Source organism: Carassius carassius, chromosome 11 (assembly GCF_963082965.1).
Source record: "Carassius carassius chromosome 11, fCarCar2.1, whole genome shotgun sequence".
In the NCBI taxonomy this organism is placed as follows: domain Eukaryota; kingdom Metazoa; phylum Chordata; class Actinopteri; order Cypriniformes; family Cyprinidae; genus Carassius; species Carassius carassius.
In genome coordinates, this window is record NC_081765.1 from 10670692 (window position 1) to 10691548 (window position 20857).

The 20857-nt window shown below is 37.5% G+C and overlaps 2 protein-coding genes across 3 annotated transcripts in view; one reads left to right on the top strand and one right to left on the bottom strand.

Moving 5' to 3' along the window:
- Positions 1–20857, bottom strand: part of LOC132152750 (vertebrate ancient opsin-like) — a 405745-nt gene that overhangs the window by 315589 nt on the left and 69299 nt on the right. The gene's annotated exons all lie outside the window — the stretch shown is intronic.
- Positions 1–20857, top strand: part of LOC132152748 (beta-galactoside alpha-2,6-sialyltransferase 2) — an 86370-nt gene that overhangs the window by 41095 nt on the left and 24418 nt on the right. Inside the window, exons 1-2 of one of the 2 annotated variants that reach the window (XM_059561612.1) lie at positions 17044–17544; positions 17914–18925. In XM_059561612.1, coding sequence (XP_059417595.1) covers positions 18016–18925 — 910 coding nt within the window. In that variant the 5' untranslated portion in view covers positions 17044–17544; positions 17914–18015. Of the gene's footprint in view, positions 1–17043; positions 17545–17913; positions 18926–20857 lie in introns of those variants that run through there. The other variant, XM_059561613.1, reaches the window with a different exon arrangement.

Sequence of the window (20857 nt, forward strand, 5' to 3'; positions counted from 1 at the left end):
CACTGTGTGCAGGTGCCAAGTCCTGTTGGAAAATGAAATCTGCATGTCCCTAAAGTTGGTCAGCAGCAGGAAGCATGAAGTGCTCTAAAACGTCCTGGTATCCTGCGTTGACCTTGGACCTCAGAAAACACTGGACCAACACCAGCAGATTACATGGAACCCCAAACCATCACTGACTGTGGAAACTGTACAAACTTTCAAGCAATGTGGATTGTGTGCCTCTCCTGTCTTCCTCTAGACTCTGGGACCCTGATTTCCAAAGGAAATGCAAAATTTACTTTCATCAGAGAACATAACTTTGGACCACTCAGCAGCAGTCCAGTCCTTTATGAAGCGAGATGGTTCTGATGCTGTCTGTTGTTCAAGAGTGGCTTGACACAAGTAATGCGACATCTGAAACCCATGTCTTGCATACGTCTGTGCGTAGTGGTTCTTGAAGCACTGACTCCAGCTGCAGTCCACTTTGTGAATCTCCCCCACATTTTTGAATGGGTTTGGTTTCGCAATCCTCTACAGGGTTCGGTTATCCCTATTGCTTGTACACTTTTTTTTTTTTCCTACCACATCTTTTCATTCCCTTCGCCTCTCTTTTAATGTGCTTGGACACAGAGCTCTGTGAACAGCCAGGCTCTTTTGCAATGACCTTTTGTGTCTTGCCCTCCTTGTGCAAGGTGTCAATTGTCATCTTTTGGACAACTGTCAAGTCAGCAGTCTTCCCCATGATTGTGTAGCCTACAGAACTAAACTGAGAGACCATTTAAAGGCCTTAGCAGGTGTTTTGAGTTAATTAGCTGATTAGAGTGTGGCACCAGGTGTCTTCAATATTGAACCTCTTCACAATATTCAAATTTTCTGAGATACTGAATTTGGGATTTTCCTTAGTTCTCAGTTATAATCATTAAAATTAAAAGAAATAAACATTTGAAATATATCGGTCTGTGTGTAATGAATGAATATAATATACAAGTTTCACTTTTTTGAATGGAATTAGTGAAATCAACTTTTTGATGATATTCTAATTATATGATCAGCACCTGTTTATGTAAACCTTGTGTTTTTGACTGTATTTGTGCAATCAGATAGTATTAGCACAAACAAACATGAAAGATAACAATAATCAGGTGCGGTTTAACATGCTTTTTAGTGTGCGCGCACTTCAGGTGTACGAGCTCAGAGAAGGCACATCAGCACGCAAAAGAAATGTTTAACCAGCATGGAGCACACATAAATAATATATTTTTGTGATTCTGAAGTGCAGTGTCCTATGAGTGTAACTGTACCACTGAGTTAACGCAGTACTACAATATTTTTTCAAAAGCAGATCATGGAGACATTTTAATCATCCACGATCAAAAATCATGATATTGCACAAAACCTATGACCAGGCTTCATTTAGGATTTTTATATGCACGTCAGATATTGTAAACCGAAGCAGAACCATTCTTCCTTGATATGTGAAAAACAAACTTTGTGTTGTAAAATAAGTGGTGTGAACTAAATCACTCCAACTATTTGAAATAACATGAGGGTGAATAAATAATGATAAGGGTTTTTTATTTTATTTATTTATTTAATTTTTTAATGCTGCCTACATAGGGAACTAATGCCGCGTTTCCACCGAAATTACCCGGAACATTTGTACCAGGAACTTTTTTTCCCAGGAACTTTTTTCCCCCCAGACCTGTTGCTTTCTGCGTTTCCACCGCGGTGTAAAGTACCGGGAAGATTAGGCAAATAGACTGGTGACGTAGCTCTGCGCGCGTTTCTCAATACAAAGTACTTTGATTTTGGACGTGCATTCTCGGTAGTGCTGACTTTGTGCATTTGACTCGGGAGTGTGATGTCCGCGACAACGCAAAACCAGGAAATCTGCAAACAGCAGCATATACTTGATAACTTCAGTCAGCTGACCATGGCTACTATTTTCCTCTCTGTATATTTACAATAAAACGAAATAAGATATCAAATACCACTGCCTCCTTTCGTTTTCATTTAAGCATAATAATAGCTGCAGAAATGTACTTAGTTCAGGGATATGTGTATATATACAGCCATTACACTGAAACGAAATATTATATAGATTTGCCTTTTTTATTTTCATTTTAACATATAGATAAATTGAAAACAGACCAAAGAAAACCTTTTAGATTTACCCCGCAGCTGAATTATATTTTATGTTTAACCACTAAAGAGACATCAGAGCCAGCGGCACATATCAGAAGGTCTAGCCGAGGAGAGGCTGCTTCTCGGCAGATACATGAGGACTGAGCTCCCGCTGGTCGCGTCGAGCTCACCGTCTCAGAGATCGGCGAAACACAATTTTAAATAGGCGCTGTCTTTATAAATAAACCACAGATTTGAGTTTTAAACATCTACATTCTCACCTGAAATACTTTTAAAATTAAATTTCATGACACAATAACAGTAATATTTTGAAAATGTTGATCCGAATAAATGGTGGTTGAACTCAACCAATGCTGCGTGAACTCAACCAATCAGGATGTTTAGCGGCCAAGTCCCGCCCCCGAAAGTTCAGGAACTTTGAAAAAGTACCACCTCGCCAGCAAGGTTTTTCTGAGGGGCATTTTTTTTACCCGGAACTTTATTTAGTTCCTGGTTCCTGTGGTGGAAACACACCGAGTACCAGGCCAAAGTCCCTAGTTCCTGGGTAAAGTTCCTGCGGTGGAAACGGGGCATAATTAGGTTTTGGAACAGATTGAGTCTGTTCAGATTTCAGGGTTCTAGTTTTATCACCAACCTTTTGGTGACACTGCTGCTGTTTATGAGAATTACAGCAGCCCTTCTTGATCGGGCTTCAGTTCAAGTTCAATATGAGGATCAGAAGCAAAGAGCTGAGCCAGACTTATTTAAATGCAATGATTTAGTCTGGCACTAAGAGTGGGAGTGGACCTCTTCACAGCTGTGCTTCCATGTGCAGTGTTTAAAGCCCCTTTGACTCAACTTCATAGGGGTCCTGTTCTGCCCTCTTTTCCCAGGGCCTTTAAGAAGAGGTTAGGAGCAGTGTGCATGTATAAGCAAATTTGTTGGGAGGCATTAGTGGTATGGCAACTTAAATGTTCCACTCCATGGCACTAGCATAACTGCAAGACGCACATCGAAAACCATTACCGGTGTTGAGTGGTGCTTTTTGTTATCAAGTTGTTGTTTTTTTCCCTTCTCTTTTTATGGTGTTAAATTACGCTTGAACATGAATCTTGCCTCATTCAAGGGTTCTTGAGTGACACTGGGTGCAATTATGAGTTGGCTCTCATGTTCCAGAGGGCCTCGGGAAAGAGGAGAGCATGTGGTGGGAAATTCAATGGCAGTGTTATTGTGCTCCTCCTCCTCCTTTTGTGATTACTCAAACAAAAGAAAAGATTAACTCTTTTCTTGCCTCATAGGAGTATTTTACCTAAAATCCTGTCATCATTTTACTCCTCTGCATGACTATCAACCAGTGTGGCAACCAGTATTAGGTCTTTCCTTCCATGGAACAATCTTTTCCATGTAATGAAAGTGAATGGTGACATGGGTGATAAATCTTGCTTAAGAGCTCTGGTCCCAATTCAGATTCATTATATGAAAAAGCAACAAGAAGTCTTGCAGGTTTTGAAAGACATGAGTGGGAGTACATTATGATACTTTTTGTTTGTGGCTGAATTTTTTATTTTATTTTTTTTAAATTAGCCATTTATTTCTGGATTGAGTTTCTTTTCACTTCTTCCTGGATTCCCTTTTTCTGCTGAGGTATTGAATCACTCATTTTGACTCTGATTTGAAGGCGCTTATGTTTCCGTCATCAGACTGCAGATGGATCAATATGGTGTATGAATTACAGCTCTCTAATGAGTGTTGCTCCTTTAGTGCCACAACATGTCAAGCCAAGACCTCTGCATTGATGTCCTGAAAAATACATTTTCACTCGTAACAGTGACTAGGGCTTTTGAGATTTTGATTTATTAAATGTCAGTTCACTTACTTTTTATTTTTCTACTTTAAATATTTGTAAACCAATATTGCAAAGGTTCAAATGACAAGTGGTAATTTTAAATATTATTTACATTTCTATTCACAGCTAAACTGAAAATAATTCTAATTATTAGTAGTATTAGAATTATTATAAATGATTATATTTATAAGAAAATGTGTCGTGTATATAATATATTGCTTTTGGAGATCTGTGACAATTAGTAATTGTAGCAATTGAACTAGGGATGTCAAATTTCGATTATTTCCATGATCGATCGTTGTTTAAATTAATGATCAATTAATTAATTAACCGTTTACCATAATGCTGCAAAATGTCTATTGCAGGCAGCAGTCACTGCCATGACCGGATGTGCAAAAGCCACACACACACACAAAATGCTTTCTCTCTTGAATTAAAGGGGTTTTAGTCTGAATAAAATGCTAGTAGCACGATTATAAAATGAATAGATGTGATTTATGATCATTTCATAAAATGAAGAGAGCGAGCCGTTTGAGGTCATTTTACTTTGTTGACTTTCCTATCCTGCACGGAGAGCGCTGAACACGCCTCTTTAAATGGTTTTGTGGTGCTCGTTGTATTTCAAAACACAATTGCAATGTTTTCAACTGACATTATGACATATTTAAAATAAAATTATTCCGAACGTAAATGTGACTCGCGTGTGAATGTGCTGCACATTAAATGAACTGCTTCCATTGGCACTGCTGCAGCAAAACACTTTTGCTCACATTAATTTGTTCCTGCTGGATTCCGTTCTAGAAAATGTCCGATTTATAATTTTTGCGTTCCGGTAGGCCTAGCCTATTTGTTTTTAAAAAATCTGGCATCTAGTGCATTAGATTTGACATCCCTAAATTGAACCGATTAAATCATTGCAGTTGTATTTTTTATTTTATGTAATTTTTGTAAATAAGCACTGTATATCTTGTTACTTTTATTACTTTTAATCTCACTTTCTCATTGGGTGCCTTCAAAGATGATTTCTTTAATTCCTTTTTGAATGTGGCACATACACTCTTATTTTGACATGTCTTGCTGGCAGCTCTTTCAAACAGGTAAGGGATAGAAGAGATGAAATATGTACTCTTAACAACCTATACAACATATTAAAATTAAAAACACAAAGTAAACATCCATAATGCATTAACTGTAGAGCACAGTAACGACAGTAAGCCATCGCTTATCATAAATGCATGTTATTCATTGTTTCCAAACTTCTTTGAAACCACAAGCCTGCACATTTTTCATATTTATTTAATGAAACCATAGCTTTTGAAGTTTAACATCATTAGACGCTTCCCGCTTCCAATTTTTAGGTCCCCAAAATTAAGATGACCTCTAACACAAGACATCTGTTATTCAAAATGTATTAAATGTCATAATGACTTATTTGCACCTTTGCTCAAATACATTTTACATTTCACATAAAAAAAATTTTTTCTTTTTTTTCGGGGAAATGCAGGTGCAATGCTCACTCTGTCAAGCCCCAAGATAGATTTGAGAAATAAAAGAAATGGATCAGTGCCTTCAAAGTTGTTACAATGACAACTAAAATGTTGCTTAACCATTTGAAAGTGCAAATGTTGCTTTTTGGGTTTCACAATATGAAAGTCAGCTGTATTTTATCAGACATCTGCACAAACAGTCACACTGTAAAAAATGCAACTGCACATTTTCCAGTTAATGAAACCTTTTGAGTCTCAAATAAAAAAAAAATATATATTTTTTTTAAATAAATTCTTGAAACTACATAAAACCCCTTGTCAGACCAACATAATTACCCCAAATGCCCCAACTAGTCAAGCACGGTTGTCTGAACAAAGAAATTCATATTGTTTATTGGCTTTGTGAGTTTCCAGCATGCATTGCAGCATGAATAAATTACGCAGTTACTGTTATAGGATTATTTTTTTTGCTGTTTGCTGACTTAATAATATTTTTTTTTTTATCATTAATGTTAGTTATTTGTTGTACTTTGATGTAAAGAGCTAATCTTTTTAAAATTTTTGGTTGTCACCATTCTTGAGGTTAGTGCATCTAGTTTTGAAGCATGTTCAACCACTCATGTTTATTTCTGGATATCTTAGTCATGTTAGTTGTTTTACAGGCAAAGACAATGTTGTCTACTTATTTTATTAAGTAATACATTAACATTTGCCATTTGTAAACCAACATAAATTCGATAATGTGAAGTGATAATGCACTAGTGGTGGAAATTATGATTCTTTCAAGAGATTTGTTCATTTTCAGTTCGTTCACCAAAATGATTCGTTCAGAATCGTTCAGTGATTCAGTGAAGGTTTTCTTGCCTAATTAGCATTTTAATTGTTTGGTCAGATAGGTTGTATATTATATATTCACATTCATAAATCGGGGATTAAACGTGGAATTCTGTATGCTAAATATCAAAACAAGCGTATGTGCACAGTACCCCTAACTGTGCTTTGCATTTTGCGAGATTGACATGCTAAATGGCAGACTAACCCGGTTTACTCTCATTCATTTCGTTCACGAACGAGATAAGCTATACCAGTTCATTTCATTCACGAAAGACGTATCCGTTCATTCAACTCATTCACGAACGACATGTGTATCAGTTCAGTCATTTCATTCACGAACGAGATGTACTAAATCATTCAACTCGTTCACGAACGACATGGGTATCCGTTCAGTCATTTCATTCACGAACGAGATGTACTAAATCATTCAACTCATTCACAAACGACATGTGTACCAGTTCAGTCATTTCATTCACGAACGATAAGATCTCTAGATCTCGTTCAGACTCATATGAAACTCGTTCATTGAAGGGCGTATTTGTTTTACTACATTCAACAAATCACATGCTCTGTCACATCTCATACTTGAAGGCTATTGGCTCGAGGTTGAGTAATTCTTTGACGGGATGAAATGGTTGTTAACCGGTTCACCGAGCTGCGCATGCGCTGCTAATAGCGCCGCGCTGCTGTGGAGGGAGGAACTTCAGTGAACGAGAAATATGAGTCAGTGGATTGCGTGGACGAGAACGATTCGTTCACCTAAAAGATTCAAAAGAACGATTCGTTCACGAACGACACACTATAATGCACAGTTGGTGTGTTTGGAAACATCAGATTTGACTTTCTTTGGTTTTCTGAAGTTAACGTTTCATTTGCACAAGGACATCCGCAAAATAAATGTCAATCATGTTATAAATGCTGCTTTTGAAACAGTGTTTTCACAAAGTCTTGATTGATCAGACTCACACGAGTATGCGTTAAAAAGCATTTTCTTTGTCGTAGAACCAAGTTGTTTCCCTGTTATGCATTTTTTGCTTGTGCAGGTAGGATTGCCTCTCCATAAATAAGTTTTCCATCTCATAAAGTGGTGCCATCCAAATGAGCTCCATTACATAGTAAATAAGCAAGGCATCTTGAAAAGGTCCAAATGAGATCCATTACATTACATCTTGATGTTCATTTCTCAAGGTCGACATCCTTTCAAACCAAACATACAGGTATTGTTGTTATATAATCAGATTGCTTGTGGTCTCATACCTTCAGAGAGAGCTTTCTAACTACCTTATAATAGCAAATAGGATGTTTATGCTCCTGGCAGCCCATATCCTCCATCTCCTTGACTGATTCCATCTCTGAAGTGTCCTGTGATGTATACCAGCTAGGCTTGAACATTAGCTATTTAAATGGATGCTTCACAATCCTGTGACAAAATGGATGAAGAGGAATTTTCTTCTGAGCGTCCTCCGGCACACAGCCTTTAAGCAGACGTGTGAAGAAATAATTCTTTGTCTTACTTTAAAGTGCATGACAGGGTCTAAATTAAAGCATTTACAAAAGCCTACAAACAGCCTAGAAATGTATCTCCCCTTCAGAGTTTATAATATTCTGTTAGATTACTGTAGATTTTTCCGTTGCAGTGGCATCAGACCAAAATCTATGAATAATGGATGTGTGGGAACGGGGCTTGTTGCTAAGGGAGGTGTGAATTCAACCAGAACTTTAACAAGCTGGTCTTTTCCCATTCACTTTTCCCATTTTCCTCTTCTACTTATGCTTTCAGTTTTGAGCCACCAGTGACTGTTTATGTGCGCCCACGATCTGAGCTGCAGCAAACAACTCTTTTAACAGTCCATTAATGTGCCTAATTAATGCATCTAATTTAGTTTTTCTTCCTTTTTGTATATTATTGAAATAAATTCCAAACGGACAGAAAGTGTGTGTGTGTGTATCAGGGTTATTATATTTAAGTAAAGAGACTGTAATGAAGACTAGTAATGATGCTGAAAATTCAGTTTTACAATCAAAGAAATAAACATTTTTGACCAATGTTTCCTATGTTTGATCTTACCAACTCCAAACATTTCAAAAGTTGTGTGAATGTGAATTTATAACTTTAAATAATGATATAAATAAATGTATATGAAATCTTAATTCAAATTAGTGTAGTAGTGATGGTGGTTTTGTTTTGCAGATTCACACTTCTCAAAGATTCCCTCCTTTGAACATGTGCTGCTGTCATTCATTTACTCTCATAGCATCCAACGACAAATATTTGATCAAAATCAGTACTTTGTTCGAAATGGTTGTCCTGCTGACTCTGTCATTAAATATTGTCTGTTGCGCTCATTCTGCTGGATGTGCATGAACGCTTGCTCGCTCTGTCAAGACTGATGTTTTTCTGTGACTTATGAGCTTTGTGAAATGAGCTGCAGTTATGTGCTGAGGAAAATCATTTTTTCACTCAAACTGTCTTGTCAATGCACCTGACAAAGGCAGCCCACATGAAACTGCTTACAGGGGTCTTTGAAGCGTTTAATGCAAAATGCTTCGACTTAAACAGCCACTCACTCTCTGTTTGTGCCATTTTTATTTTATTATATAGTTTGTCTGATTATTTATTTATTTCAATTAGTTGCCCAGACAGCAGTGATTCAGAGGAACCTCTCTTCAACACCTTCTTTCTTTGCAGTCGTCTTTGTCCTTTCCTCTGCCCGTCTCTGTTTTTCTCATGGACATGGTCCAGATGGTGGCTTTACTTCTGGTTGCTGGTAAGATCTGTGTTGGTTTATTCAAGACATTTTTCCAGCTGGGGGAAGGCAGCACATTTGTACAGCTCATGTAGCCTATAACATAAACATTTATTAACTGTAAATTTTGCTTGCAACACTTAATTAATGACTAGATTAATATATTGATTAATTAATAAATTCATATATATTAATATATAAAATTAAATTAAACATGACCTAAATAAATAAAACTTTCTTCCTGTAATAATGTTTGTTTTAGTCAATGTAAAACGAAATATTTAATGCTAATGAAACAATATTGACCACAGCATACACTGACATGCCCTTCTTTGAAATGTGTGTTTTTCTGCTTTAAAGTGCAAGTAAAAGCCTGTATTCCAGTGATGTTGTGTTTAGTCTGACACCCATTTCAAAGCTGTGAAATGAAACCTCTCTTACATATGAAATTTTGCAACAGTGATTTTTTTTTCAGGCTAAACTGCAGTGCAGGTCCATGATGAGTGTTGTACTACTTCTACACATGATATTAATTTGTCTGAAGCCATTGCAGATGTTTTGAGGGAATGGGGTGTGTGTGTGTGAGTGTTTGTTGTTGTGTGTGTGAGAGTAACTTGAATAATGACCTGAAAGAGCTCTGGGAAGGCACCCGGTTTGATGGGTCTTGCGAGTCTAATGAATAATGTAACTGATGTGCCATGTTACTCCCACGCTTCTCTCTGTTCTTTCTCTTCCGTGGCCCCTTTTTATGTCTTTCTCTCTATTTCTGTCTATTTGCTTATTTTATCGTGTCCTGGCTCAGTCGTATCGACCTGCACTTGGGGTTTTATGTAGATTTCTGCTGTTACAGTATGTTTGTGTCTGTCAGTTTCAACTTGGCTCAGGTTAAGACAAATGAAATGTGGTTAGCAATCCATGACATTGGGTTTTTTTTTTCTCTCTCTATCAAAGGTCACATCAACCCAAACCATATCCTGTGCGCTATGGCTTTGAGAGAAGTTTTGTAATATGTCATGTAGTTCATTTAACAGCAGTGTTCTGCAGTGTGAAATGTTAAAGCATCTCATATTCAGATAAGGGGCTGAGCCCTCCTAAAGCTGAAGGCCTAGAATTGCATATTTGCATTTTGCTGGAGTCCCACCATTTTTATTTTCATGTCTGTCCCTCTGTCATTAATTTTGCCCCCCTACACTTCAACATTGAACTCTTAATGTATTTCCGCTTTTGCTTTTATCTCTAAGTACTTTTGCCACGTCACACTTTCACTGTTCACCGATGTGAAAATCCTGCCTGCCGCACTAACTCTCTGTGCTCACCACACACACACACACACACACACACACACACACACACACACACACACACACACAAACACACATTTGAAGAGGTTCATAAAATTTTCCTAAGTGCAGTTCTTGAAAAAATAATTCCTTATAAAAATAAGATTCTTCAGAAAATATTGAGAACTTCAGAGAACATTGACAGGCTTTGACGTTATCAGAAGAATTGTAGAGAGTATCTCGATCTGCAAGGGCAATAAAGAGCAGCTTCATCACTGACAAATGATAGATTTGTCAATACTGTCAAAGAAAATAATAGAGCTGAAACAACTAATCGATTTAATCGATTAAAATCGATTATTAAAATAGTTAACTAATTTAGTCATCGATTAGTTGCTAAATACCTTTTATTTGCCATAAGCGGCTCATTTCGTGCATATTTCAAATCTGGGCTGACCAAAGTGTGGCAGTAATGAGCCACCGGAGGTTTTACTCAGCCAGTATAGCAGGAGAAGTAGCGAATAGCCAATAGCTGGCCTCGTTTTATGTCACGTGCTTCCCGAACAGCATCCCTGCAGCATTCAGCCGCATTCAGCGGGATGTGGGAGTACTTTACTTTGAGTCTTCAAAAAAAAAGAGTAACCTGTAAACTCTGCACTACTGAACTGTTTAAGGGGTCGTTCACATATCGCTCAAGTTCGTTATTTCCAATGTAGGCATGCGGTATGCACGCTCATAATGGAAGCGACGTTGATGCGAGCCGCCCGTTTTTCCAGGCGCGTCCGCACCGCTTAGAGTTAAAAACATCTCAACTTTTCAGAGAGCCGCAAGCGCACCCAGGTCATGTGACAAGAACTAACCAATCAGCTTCATCCTTTCCCGTAACAACGCTGAAAGCTCAGCCAAGATGAAGGAACAGCTGATCATAGTTGTATATGGATTGCCATTTTGAAATAAATTTAGTAGCAGAGCTACTGCAAGCGATTTTTAGAGCTGCAAATCCATTTATCCTTTGCTGAAATTTCCGCGTCTTCAAGGAGAGAGCACGTCATGGTTGCTTAGCAAAGGCAGACGCCTCAGGGGCGCTTCTGCCCGACCGCTTTGGAAAGAAGGAGAAAGCTGTGCGCCTAGCATTTTCCACGCGTTTTTAGGCGCGATATGTGAACGGCCCCTAAGACTTTTATTTGTGCAGATTCTCCAGTACAATGTTGTTTGCTAATGTTTAGTCGTGAAAGCTGATAACATTGCTTTTTAACAGTTAACATTTAAAGCTTTACAAACATGTTCTGTGATCAGTTTGTCGTTTACCAGTTCATAATTCAGTCTTGCAGCTTAATTATGACTGAATGAGAGAGGTAAATGTTTAAATATATTTGAAATGCACTTTTTTCTAAGTATTCACTGCTCTTTTTTACACAGCAGGTTTTTTGTGTGTTCAATTTTTTTTTTTCTGGACAACCTTCTGATGGATTTTACTTTAAAATGTGAGTTCCATTCAGGTTTCATGCCATTGGCACTTTTTTCGAAAGATTGTTTACAATTTCACAGCATAAGCTATAAAGCTGTTTCCCAGTAAATAATAAAATACAATGCACTGCAATTTTATTCTGTTTTATCCTTATTCTTCATGAAAATATGTTCTTAAAGATTCCTTAATAAGCTTTGTTCAGGATGTTGAACTACTTTAGGAACTCTAAGGACTGCCATGGTGAAAACATTATTTGAAATCTCCTTGTGAAATTTGCTAGAGTATGGGTCAGTGTTTTGATTGCAGAAGAGTTCGACAAAGGATTACTAACACATAATAAAACAACTCCAGGTATATTTTTGATGAGGATATGACAATGCAAAATGGTTAAAATCTCTTAAAAATCTATGCTGAATGATAAATACCCTTTATTTATAATTTACTTGGGGAAAAATTGGCAAAACTAAAATATAAGTACATAAACCGATTAATCGATTAATCGTAAAAATAATCGAAAGATTAATCGATTATCAAAATAATCGTTAGTTGCAGCCCTAGAAAATAACTCTCCAGTCTGTATACACTGATCATCATCAGACATGGATTTATCAGTAATCTATTACTCTGTCACTCTATTATTTCACTGGGTATAAATGGTCTAAAACGCATAAGATATTTAAACCTCTGGGCATTTAAGAAAGTTGGAGGTCCAGTTATCCTTACTATTCCTTTAAAACACAAGTAGTATTTGTGGATTATATCAAGATGTTTTTTATTCAATACCAGGCTTCATGTTTGTCTAATTTATGGATGTCTGACGTTGTCCTACAGCTGTGATTTGGTTTTTGCCTTTGCTGTAAACGTAAGACACTTTTTCTGCGTATAAGTGTTCGTGAATGGGTAAAAGAGAGAAGGATGGCTAAAGCATAAGAAGTGTGTCGTCATTGTTTCTAGCATGTCATACCAGTTGGATGATTAGTTAGTCTCCACATGTGAGGAGAAATAAAGATTTGGGATGTTCAAAACTTCAATTTATCATTATTGGCTTGTCAGTTATTTGAGCAAAAAGTCAGTCTAAACTAGGGCTGGGACAACGCGTCGAGGTCATCGATGACGTCGACGCAAAAAATACGTCGACGCAAAATGTGCGCATCGATTCGTAGACCTGTTTTTATTTCTCTAAAAAACGTTTGCAAAAAGTTTACTTTATGTGCGCTGAATATACGTGATGGCCGGATCAACATTCTGTCCAACGTTATATAACCAATCCAGGGGTTTTTCTGCATTGATCTTTTTTTTTGGCGGCTGTCAAAGCCTTATTTGATCGGTGAGTGACAGTGACAGGGCGCGTACGAGAGAGCCCCGGCTGCGCGCGCACTCACAGTCTTCAAACAACACGAGCGCTTCTTGCTCTCTCCCTCCCTTGTGCATATTAATCAAAATCATTAAACACGATAGAAAAAGGGCGAAACACCAAAGTTTCACACGCGCTCGCGCACTCACAGTCTTCAAACTACATGAGCGCTTCTTGCTCTCTCCCTCCCTTGTGCATATTAACCAAAATCATTAGACACGATAGAAAAAGGACGGAACGTCAAAGTTTCACGTGGAGCATGACAGGCTGCTGGCTCCCACTGTTAATTTTTGTTTTTTTTTGTAAAAGCACTCTCTGTATTAGCATAAAGCCCTCAAGTTTACATTGGTTACTGTATTCTTTCAATTGCTCTAAACAAGTATTTTGGGTGACCTTTTTTATTGAATACTAGACATCAAGTTGTTGTTATTTTCATCTGAAAGAAGAACTTTTTTTCAGTAAGCTAGGCCCTATGTGTTCAGTAAGCTTGTTTCAGTAAGCTATGTGTTTTCAAGGTTTTATTGAATGCTATCTCTATACAAGTGTAAAGTAATGCATTCTTAGTCAGTCTTTTATTTTGTAATTTTAAGAGCAATAAACATATATTGCAATGTTAAGGAATTGATGTTTTTTTCATTCAGATATGTAAATCAACATGTATAAATTGTTAGTAGTCAATTAATGGGGAGATAATCGAAATCAAATCGGTCTGAAAATTAATCGTTAGATTAATCGATGCATCGAAAAAATAATCGCTAGATTAATCGTTTAAAAAATAATCGTTTATCCCAGCCCTAGTCTAAACTCTTAGATTGGAAATCTCATGGGTGGACAACATTTGTTTCACGTCATCCAACAGTTTGAGCTTTTTTGAAGCATTGTGACAAACAGCAAGGCACAGTCCTTTCTCAAAACAACACCTCACAAATAGCTTTGTGAATCCTGCATAGTAATGGGAGCATTGCTCACCGCAGGCCATTTGTAGTCCCACAGTTAAATGTTTTGTTGAAGATGATGAAATTGTTCACAAGCACTGTGCTGATTGCTGTTGCAGTGCTGTTCTAAATCAGATGAATTTAGACACCAAACTTAATTGCTGACTTAGTCTATCAAAAGTATTCCACTTTAAAAGCACCATTGGTAAGGATTTCAGATTCCCTAATCCACTTATCTGTTGTTGGACGAATAGTCCAGATGTTCTTGTTTGAGAAGATAGCCACTGAGGATTTATTTTCTTCCCCCGCATCTCGACTGTCTCAGAAAATCCACTTCAATTTTTCTTTTAAAATCTTTCTGGCAAAATTGCACATAATCATGACCACAACCAAAACCACATGTCCAGTGTGTATGGGTTTGTTTGGAAGATACTCGTACTCTTCTCTAATTGCTGCTCTCTTTTTTTCTTTCAGGGACCGACAAACTGTTTGAGGATAAATGGATGCAAGGAAATAGAACTGCAGTGAGGTAAGTAAATTTGTACTTGTTTGTTTGTTTGTTTGTTTGTTTGTTTTAAAAAATGGCAAAGAAAAATTCTGAGAGGGTCATATTTAGGGGTTGGGTTAGGATATAGAAAACATGTTCAGTTATGTATTAAAACCAGCCTAAATTTATTTATTTAAACTGTATTCCAATTGGATGGAAATTTTACATTCAGTTTTAACAAAACTGAATGTACACAAACTTTACACAAACTATGCCATAAGTAAATAATAATTTTTCAAAGTGCATTCATTTAAACGGCTTAGAATCAGGATAAATATTTTAACTGTGAAAATTACATTTATTTAATTAAAAAAAACATATATATATTAGGGGTGTAATGATACGCGTATTCGTATTGAACTGTTCGTTGGACTAATTAATTATATTTGGAAAATAAAAAAAATTGTGAAATATAATGATATGCGTTCAACAAGGTAGCCCAATAACCCAAACGACGTAACAGGCAACTCAGTAATACACGCTGAAGGCTCGTTGCAAAATGGCCAATGCGTTTAACAGACCAGAAATAGAAGATCCTCCAATAACCAACAGGTCTGGTGTTTGGGTGCACTTTGGATTCCCTGTAAGCTATAATGGTGATGGCAAGAGAGTGGTGGATAAAAAAACAACGATATGTCGCATCTAGGGTACACCAGTGGGAATACAAAAAAAAACACCAGCGGGAATACTTGAAACATGTCAACTCATTTACGCCAGCATCACCTTAGTGTGTCAGTATCTGGGAAAAGACGAAAAAAAGGAGAAACATACACGCAACAAACTATCCCCGCAGCATTTAGACAGACATTTCCAATGGATTCAAACAGGGCAAAAGACATCACCACGGCGATTGGTAGGCTACATTTACGTTATAGCCGCGGATATGAGACCTTACTATTTACCATTCATTCTATTATCACCATAATAGCTTACAGGGAATCCAAAGTGCACCCAAACACCAGACCTGTTGGTTATTGGAGGATCTTCTTTTTCTGGTCAGCGCGTACTGAGTGAGCGAGCGCCTTACTCTGTAGTGGAAAACGTAGGTTTTAAGAACATGCTTAATGTAATTGAGCCCCGTTACAATATTCCTTCACGAGCCCATTTCAGACAGACCGTAATTCCTGCTTTGTTCCAAAAAACAGAAGACCTATAGAGAACCAATTGAGTAAAAACACACTCAATATAAAGAGTTATAGAGTTCCATATAAAAAGTTACATCTTTGTATTTGTTCATAACTACTAATATAACATAACATTTTCATTTTTTTTTTATAAGGAGCTGTTTTTGTTTTATACAGTATGCTGCTAAGAAAACACCATAGAAGATGGGTAAAGAATAGCTCCATCATTGTTCAATGTAAAAAAAAAAATAAAAAAAACATACTTTGTTAGTTTTAATAAATAAAATTTTTTTTAAAAATCAAGTAAATTTATCTTTCTTTTAATTTTCTTTTTGCTGTATCTAAAACGTACCGAACCATACTGAACCGAACCGTGACACCAGTGTATCGTATCGAACCGAACCGTGAATTTTGTGAACCGTTACACCCCTAATATTTAAGATGGTTTAAAAAAGGCTACCTATGGAACAAGCACTATTCAATAAGTTAAAATGTGTTTGTGTATAAAAAAAAAAGTTTTTTTTTTTTTTTTTTAATGTGTGCCTGGTTATTGTGCATTTAAACAAACTTGACACATGCGATACAGTGGTTTCCGTTCCATAAAATGCTATAGTTTCCTTTTCTCCACAAATAGACTATATGTAAGTTACGCTGGCAGGTGTTCTCATGTCTAAATTGAGATCTGCAGTTAGAGAAAATTTGAATATGTATAGATCACAAGATGGTTTTTCAAACAGATCTTTATAAAATAAGGTTGACAGCTGCTTGATATCAGGTTGATGTTCTGGTGTTACTGTCTACTTGGAGTAACTTTCAATTTTTTAACCAAACAATGTATCCAAATGAAATCTAAAAATTGCTGAACCTCACCAGAGCTTGTGCGACATTGTTGAATTATAGAAAATCGGTTTAGGTACAGACTTTGATGTAATCTGGTATAATAATAATAATAAGCACTGTAGAGCCGTAACTGCAAAAAAAGCATAAAGAGAATGCAACCTTTTGCGGTTTGGTCATGATCCACATGGTACTTGAACCCACAACCTGCAAGGTTCAGGGCATGTTTATTTACAAGTTGTGCCACTCAGCTGACATGAAATATCTAGGCTTCTAAGGATATCTTTCATATCTGTGATAATGAACAACACAAAAGCGTAACATGTCACTATGATTAGCAAAATTGGACAAAGTCTTTAGGAGAAGCAAAAAAAAAAATGTATTCACTTAAATATGGCGGACAGGCACATTGATGGAAAATGACAAAAGAGATATCATCAGAACCGACATAAACCAAGAAATGTAGATTTTTGACAGTGTTTTGGAAAGGAAAACTGATTTTTGACATTGTTTTCAAAAGTTATAATCGTTTTTGCAAAAAAAAAACCATATCTCTGGAACACTAGGTGGAGCTGTGTTCAAACTTCTCAGGTCCCTTAGAGACAGGATGACAATGAAGCCTACCAAATTTTGTGCCAATGTGTCAAATTGTTTAAAAGATATTGCAATTTATGTCAAAATTCAAAATAGTGCAAAGGTGGTTCGTCCAGTCATGACATAATCAGCATCCATTGATTCAGCATGACAAAAAGGACACCAAGATCACTATTCTCTGACAAAACGTTCAAAAGTTATAAGAAAAAATGCCTTTTTTTAGCCATACAGCATCAGAAAGAACTTGGTCTTTTTATCACTTCATTTTACCACAGATTTGTTTACAAACAAGACCCAATTCATCGCAGGATTTTCTGAAAGATTGAAACTAAAAGACAATGCTGTGCCGACTACATTGGATTCGACAGTAATGTCGCATCACTCAAGTGTGAGTAACTGTTTTTATTACGTGGTCACTATTGCCTTGTCTGTTATTACAAACCGTTTGATATGTATGGAGTATTTATTCATTTTTAACCTTAATCAAAGCAGTGTCCATCTCCATCAAGGATGTAGGCATTCAAACATGCACAACTGTTTGCCAATCTTAGCAGTGGGCAAACAATACAAAATAATAAAAAAGGCAGTTCATGACCCTTCAAGACAGGTCATTTTAGGATTAATGAGTGGTGATGTCTTAATTCTGTTGTAGGAAATCAACTGAAAATGTGGATTTGTGTTTAAGAATATTGTAGTGGTCTAGTTTGATTTCTTTCTTTTAAAGCTAGTGATCTGTAGCTGAAAGTTTTTCTTTGAGGTTATGAGGTTAACCAGTCCTGTCCTGTTGTAGGCGTCCTGCTGACCCTTCTTCAGTTGGGTCTGGAGTGCAGCGGCGTGTGGCTGAGAGGACTTCTAAAAAATGAAGTCCAGTCTGAAACAGTGGCGGCGGCTCACCCTCGGCCTCATGCTGGCCTGGGTGCTGCTGTTCCTAGCACTCTTCTCCTACTTCATGGAGTCACGAGTGGATGACCCACAGTCAGCCGCTGCTCTCTCCTACACAGACACGCGCCGCCTGACCTCGCTGCAGGGCAACCCCCGCACCATAATGGTCACCCATTTGGGGCTTGCCACCTCCGCCACCCCCTCAGCCTCCAGCAACACCCAACAGGAACAAAGCCAGGAGGAAAATCCCAGTGCCGATCCCCAGCCTAGTCCACTCAGCCAGGAGGCCTACCCCTATCCCGACCCTCAGAGCCTGGCGGCCTGGTCTACATTCGGCACCCAGGACGTGGGCTCCAGATCGGCCTCCGTGAGTCGCAGCCGTGAGAGACAAGAGTATAACCAGGATTCCCCTCAACAGGATGAAGAAGAGGAGGAAGAGGTGGTGGGAGGAGAAGAGGAAGATGAGGAGGTGGGAGATGACGGCTGGAGGAGGACGGCTAGGCACGACGACTCTGACCCGGATGAGTACTACGTTCCCAGGTCAAAATCCGTAGTGCACGGTTTGTGGAAAGGGAGTTTGTCAGTGGGCATGCTCAGTCCTCGCCTGCAGAGAGCTATGAAAGACTACCTGAATAATAATAAACATGGCGTGACCTACAGGGGGCACCGGAGGACACAACAGAGTGGCCAGCAGGTGTTGTGTGAGCTGAAGAAGCGGGAGAAGGTTCGAACTTTGGATGGGGTTGAAATGCCTTTCTCCAATTTAGGCTGGAAGAAGATTGTACCTGCTTTACACTTAAGCCAGCTCTACGGGCCAGGCTTCAAGACCTGCGCTGTGGTCACCTCTGCCGGAGCCATGCTTCACTCAAGACTTGGCAAGGAGATTGGTGAGTTAAAGTTGAAAAATTAAAGATTTTAATTTGGGAAACCCCTCTACAATATCCTTAATAATTGTATTACTGTAGGTATTATCTGAAAATAATTATTTGAAAAGATCTGAGTGGCTATTTGGTTTGCATGCACAATGTAATTATCATCATGATATTATAATATTTGTTTAGGATAGTTTTTACTTGATTTTATTTTGCATGGTTACCTTTTGTTTTACAGTGAATTGCTAAAACACATTTGTTGAAACCATAACTCATTTTCTCAAAACCCTTAATACAAACAAATTTAAATACACAAAACCTCTCTCTTCCATCAAAAAGCATTCATTATATTGGATTAAGTAAACAATTTTGAAAAAAACTTTGTATGCACGAATACTGTATGTACTGCACAAATGGTATTGTGCTGAATATTGAAAAGTGCATGAGATTTGCAAATAGAGAGTAACTGTTTACTATTTACCTATTTAATGCATATTACGTACTTTATGATGTTGTGATAAATGTAAATTCACTAGAAGCATTAAAAATGGATCACTTTTATTTGTATGTATTTTTTATAGAATAGTATTGAAATCTGATGTCAGACTTTTATGATATATTCCATAAAATAACAATGGAAATAATTAGCAGCTTGTCAGTATTGTAGAGATTTTAATAGTGGTTTATCCCTGCCTATTTGTTTTCTAAAATGGGCAAAAATGTAGTTCATTAGCCTGACTGTAGGCTGTTTCAGTCAGATTTCAGAGTCATAATTACTACTCAAAAAAAGGAGAAATTGTCAATGGCTTAATATTTCCTTATGGCATGTTTTTTTTTTTCTTTCTGTTTTTACTGATGCTTCAGATTACCAATCTCTAGTTCTGTTTCTTCAAAAACCCGAATAGACTTTTCAGAAGACTATCCTGAAAAAAAAAAGTGAAATTTGCTTGTGAAGTGAGGCCTTGTTGTGGATTGGTTTAAGTCTCTATCATTCTCTTCACTTGTTTTTTTTTTTTTTCTTTCTCTGTGGTGATGCCAGTTTCTCTGAAAGGGTCAGTGGGATACTGATGCCCTTTGCGGTTACATAATCACAAGCATCACAGAGCACACAAAGAGCCCAGATTCCTCCAGCTTTGGCATCTATGGTGGCACAGAGGAAGGGTTTCCAAGGTGACGGCACAGCTTTTGTTGTTTCTCAGGATAATGGTGACTCTGGCGTCTCATGAAGGCATGTGGTGATGATGAGACGGATGGTTTCACGTTCATTTACAAGCTAGATGCTTTCTAACTGTCTTTCTATCACCATTTTAATTACATTTCTCTCTCTCTCTCTCTCTCTCTCTCTCTCTCTCTCTCTCTCTCTCTCTCTCTCTCTCTCTCTCTCTCTCTCTCTCTCCATAATTGCACTAAATATCAGTGAATTTCCCTGTAGGGCAATTTACTTTCCTCCAATATTTATATGTTATTGCTATTATTATGATAGAGCTAATAACAGTTGTGTATATTATTAGTTTATTGCTGTTATTATGGTAAGACATAACTGTAGCTCCTATTGGTTTTATTGTCAGATTTTTTCTTCTTCTGGCAGGAGTCTATGAGAGATGGTTTATTGAGTTATTTTGAGTACAGGCAGATTTTTTTTTTTCTTTGTATTGTGATGTAATGGATTATCGGAAAAGGAGAAAAAAGATCGCAATGAATGGGTGCCGTCAGAATGCGAGTCCAAACAGAAACGTCACAGTAATATACACAACTACAGTCCGATAATTAATGTCTTGCCGTATTTATACGAAACCGTCTTAATGGTTGCAGGTTTGAAACTCTGTTAAGGGAATCCAGAAGTTGTACCTTTTGTTGTTCATGACTTTACATCATGTTGACTGGTTAGTGGCTGAATGTTGCTGGGGCAGGGTCTTAAAGTCACCTGACCAAATTAATGCTCACTCT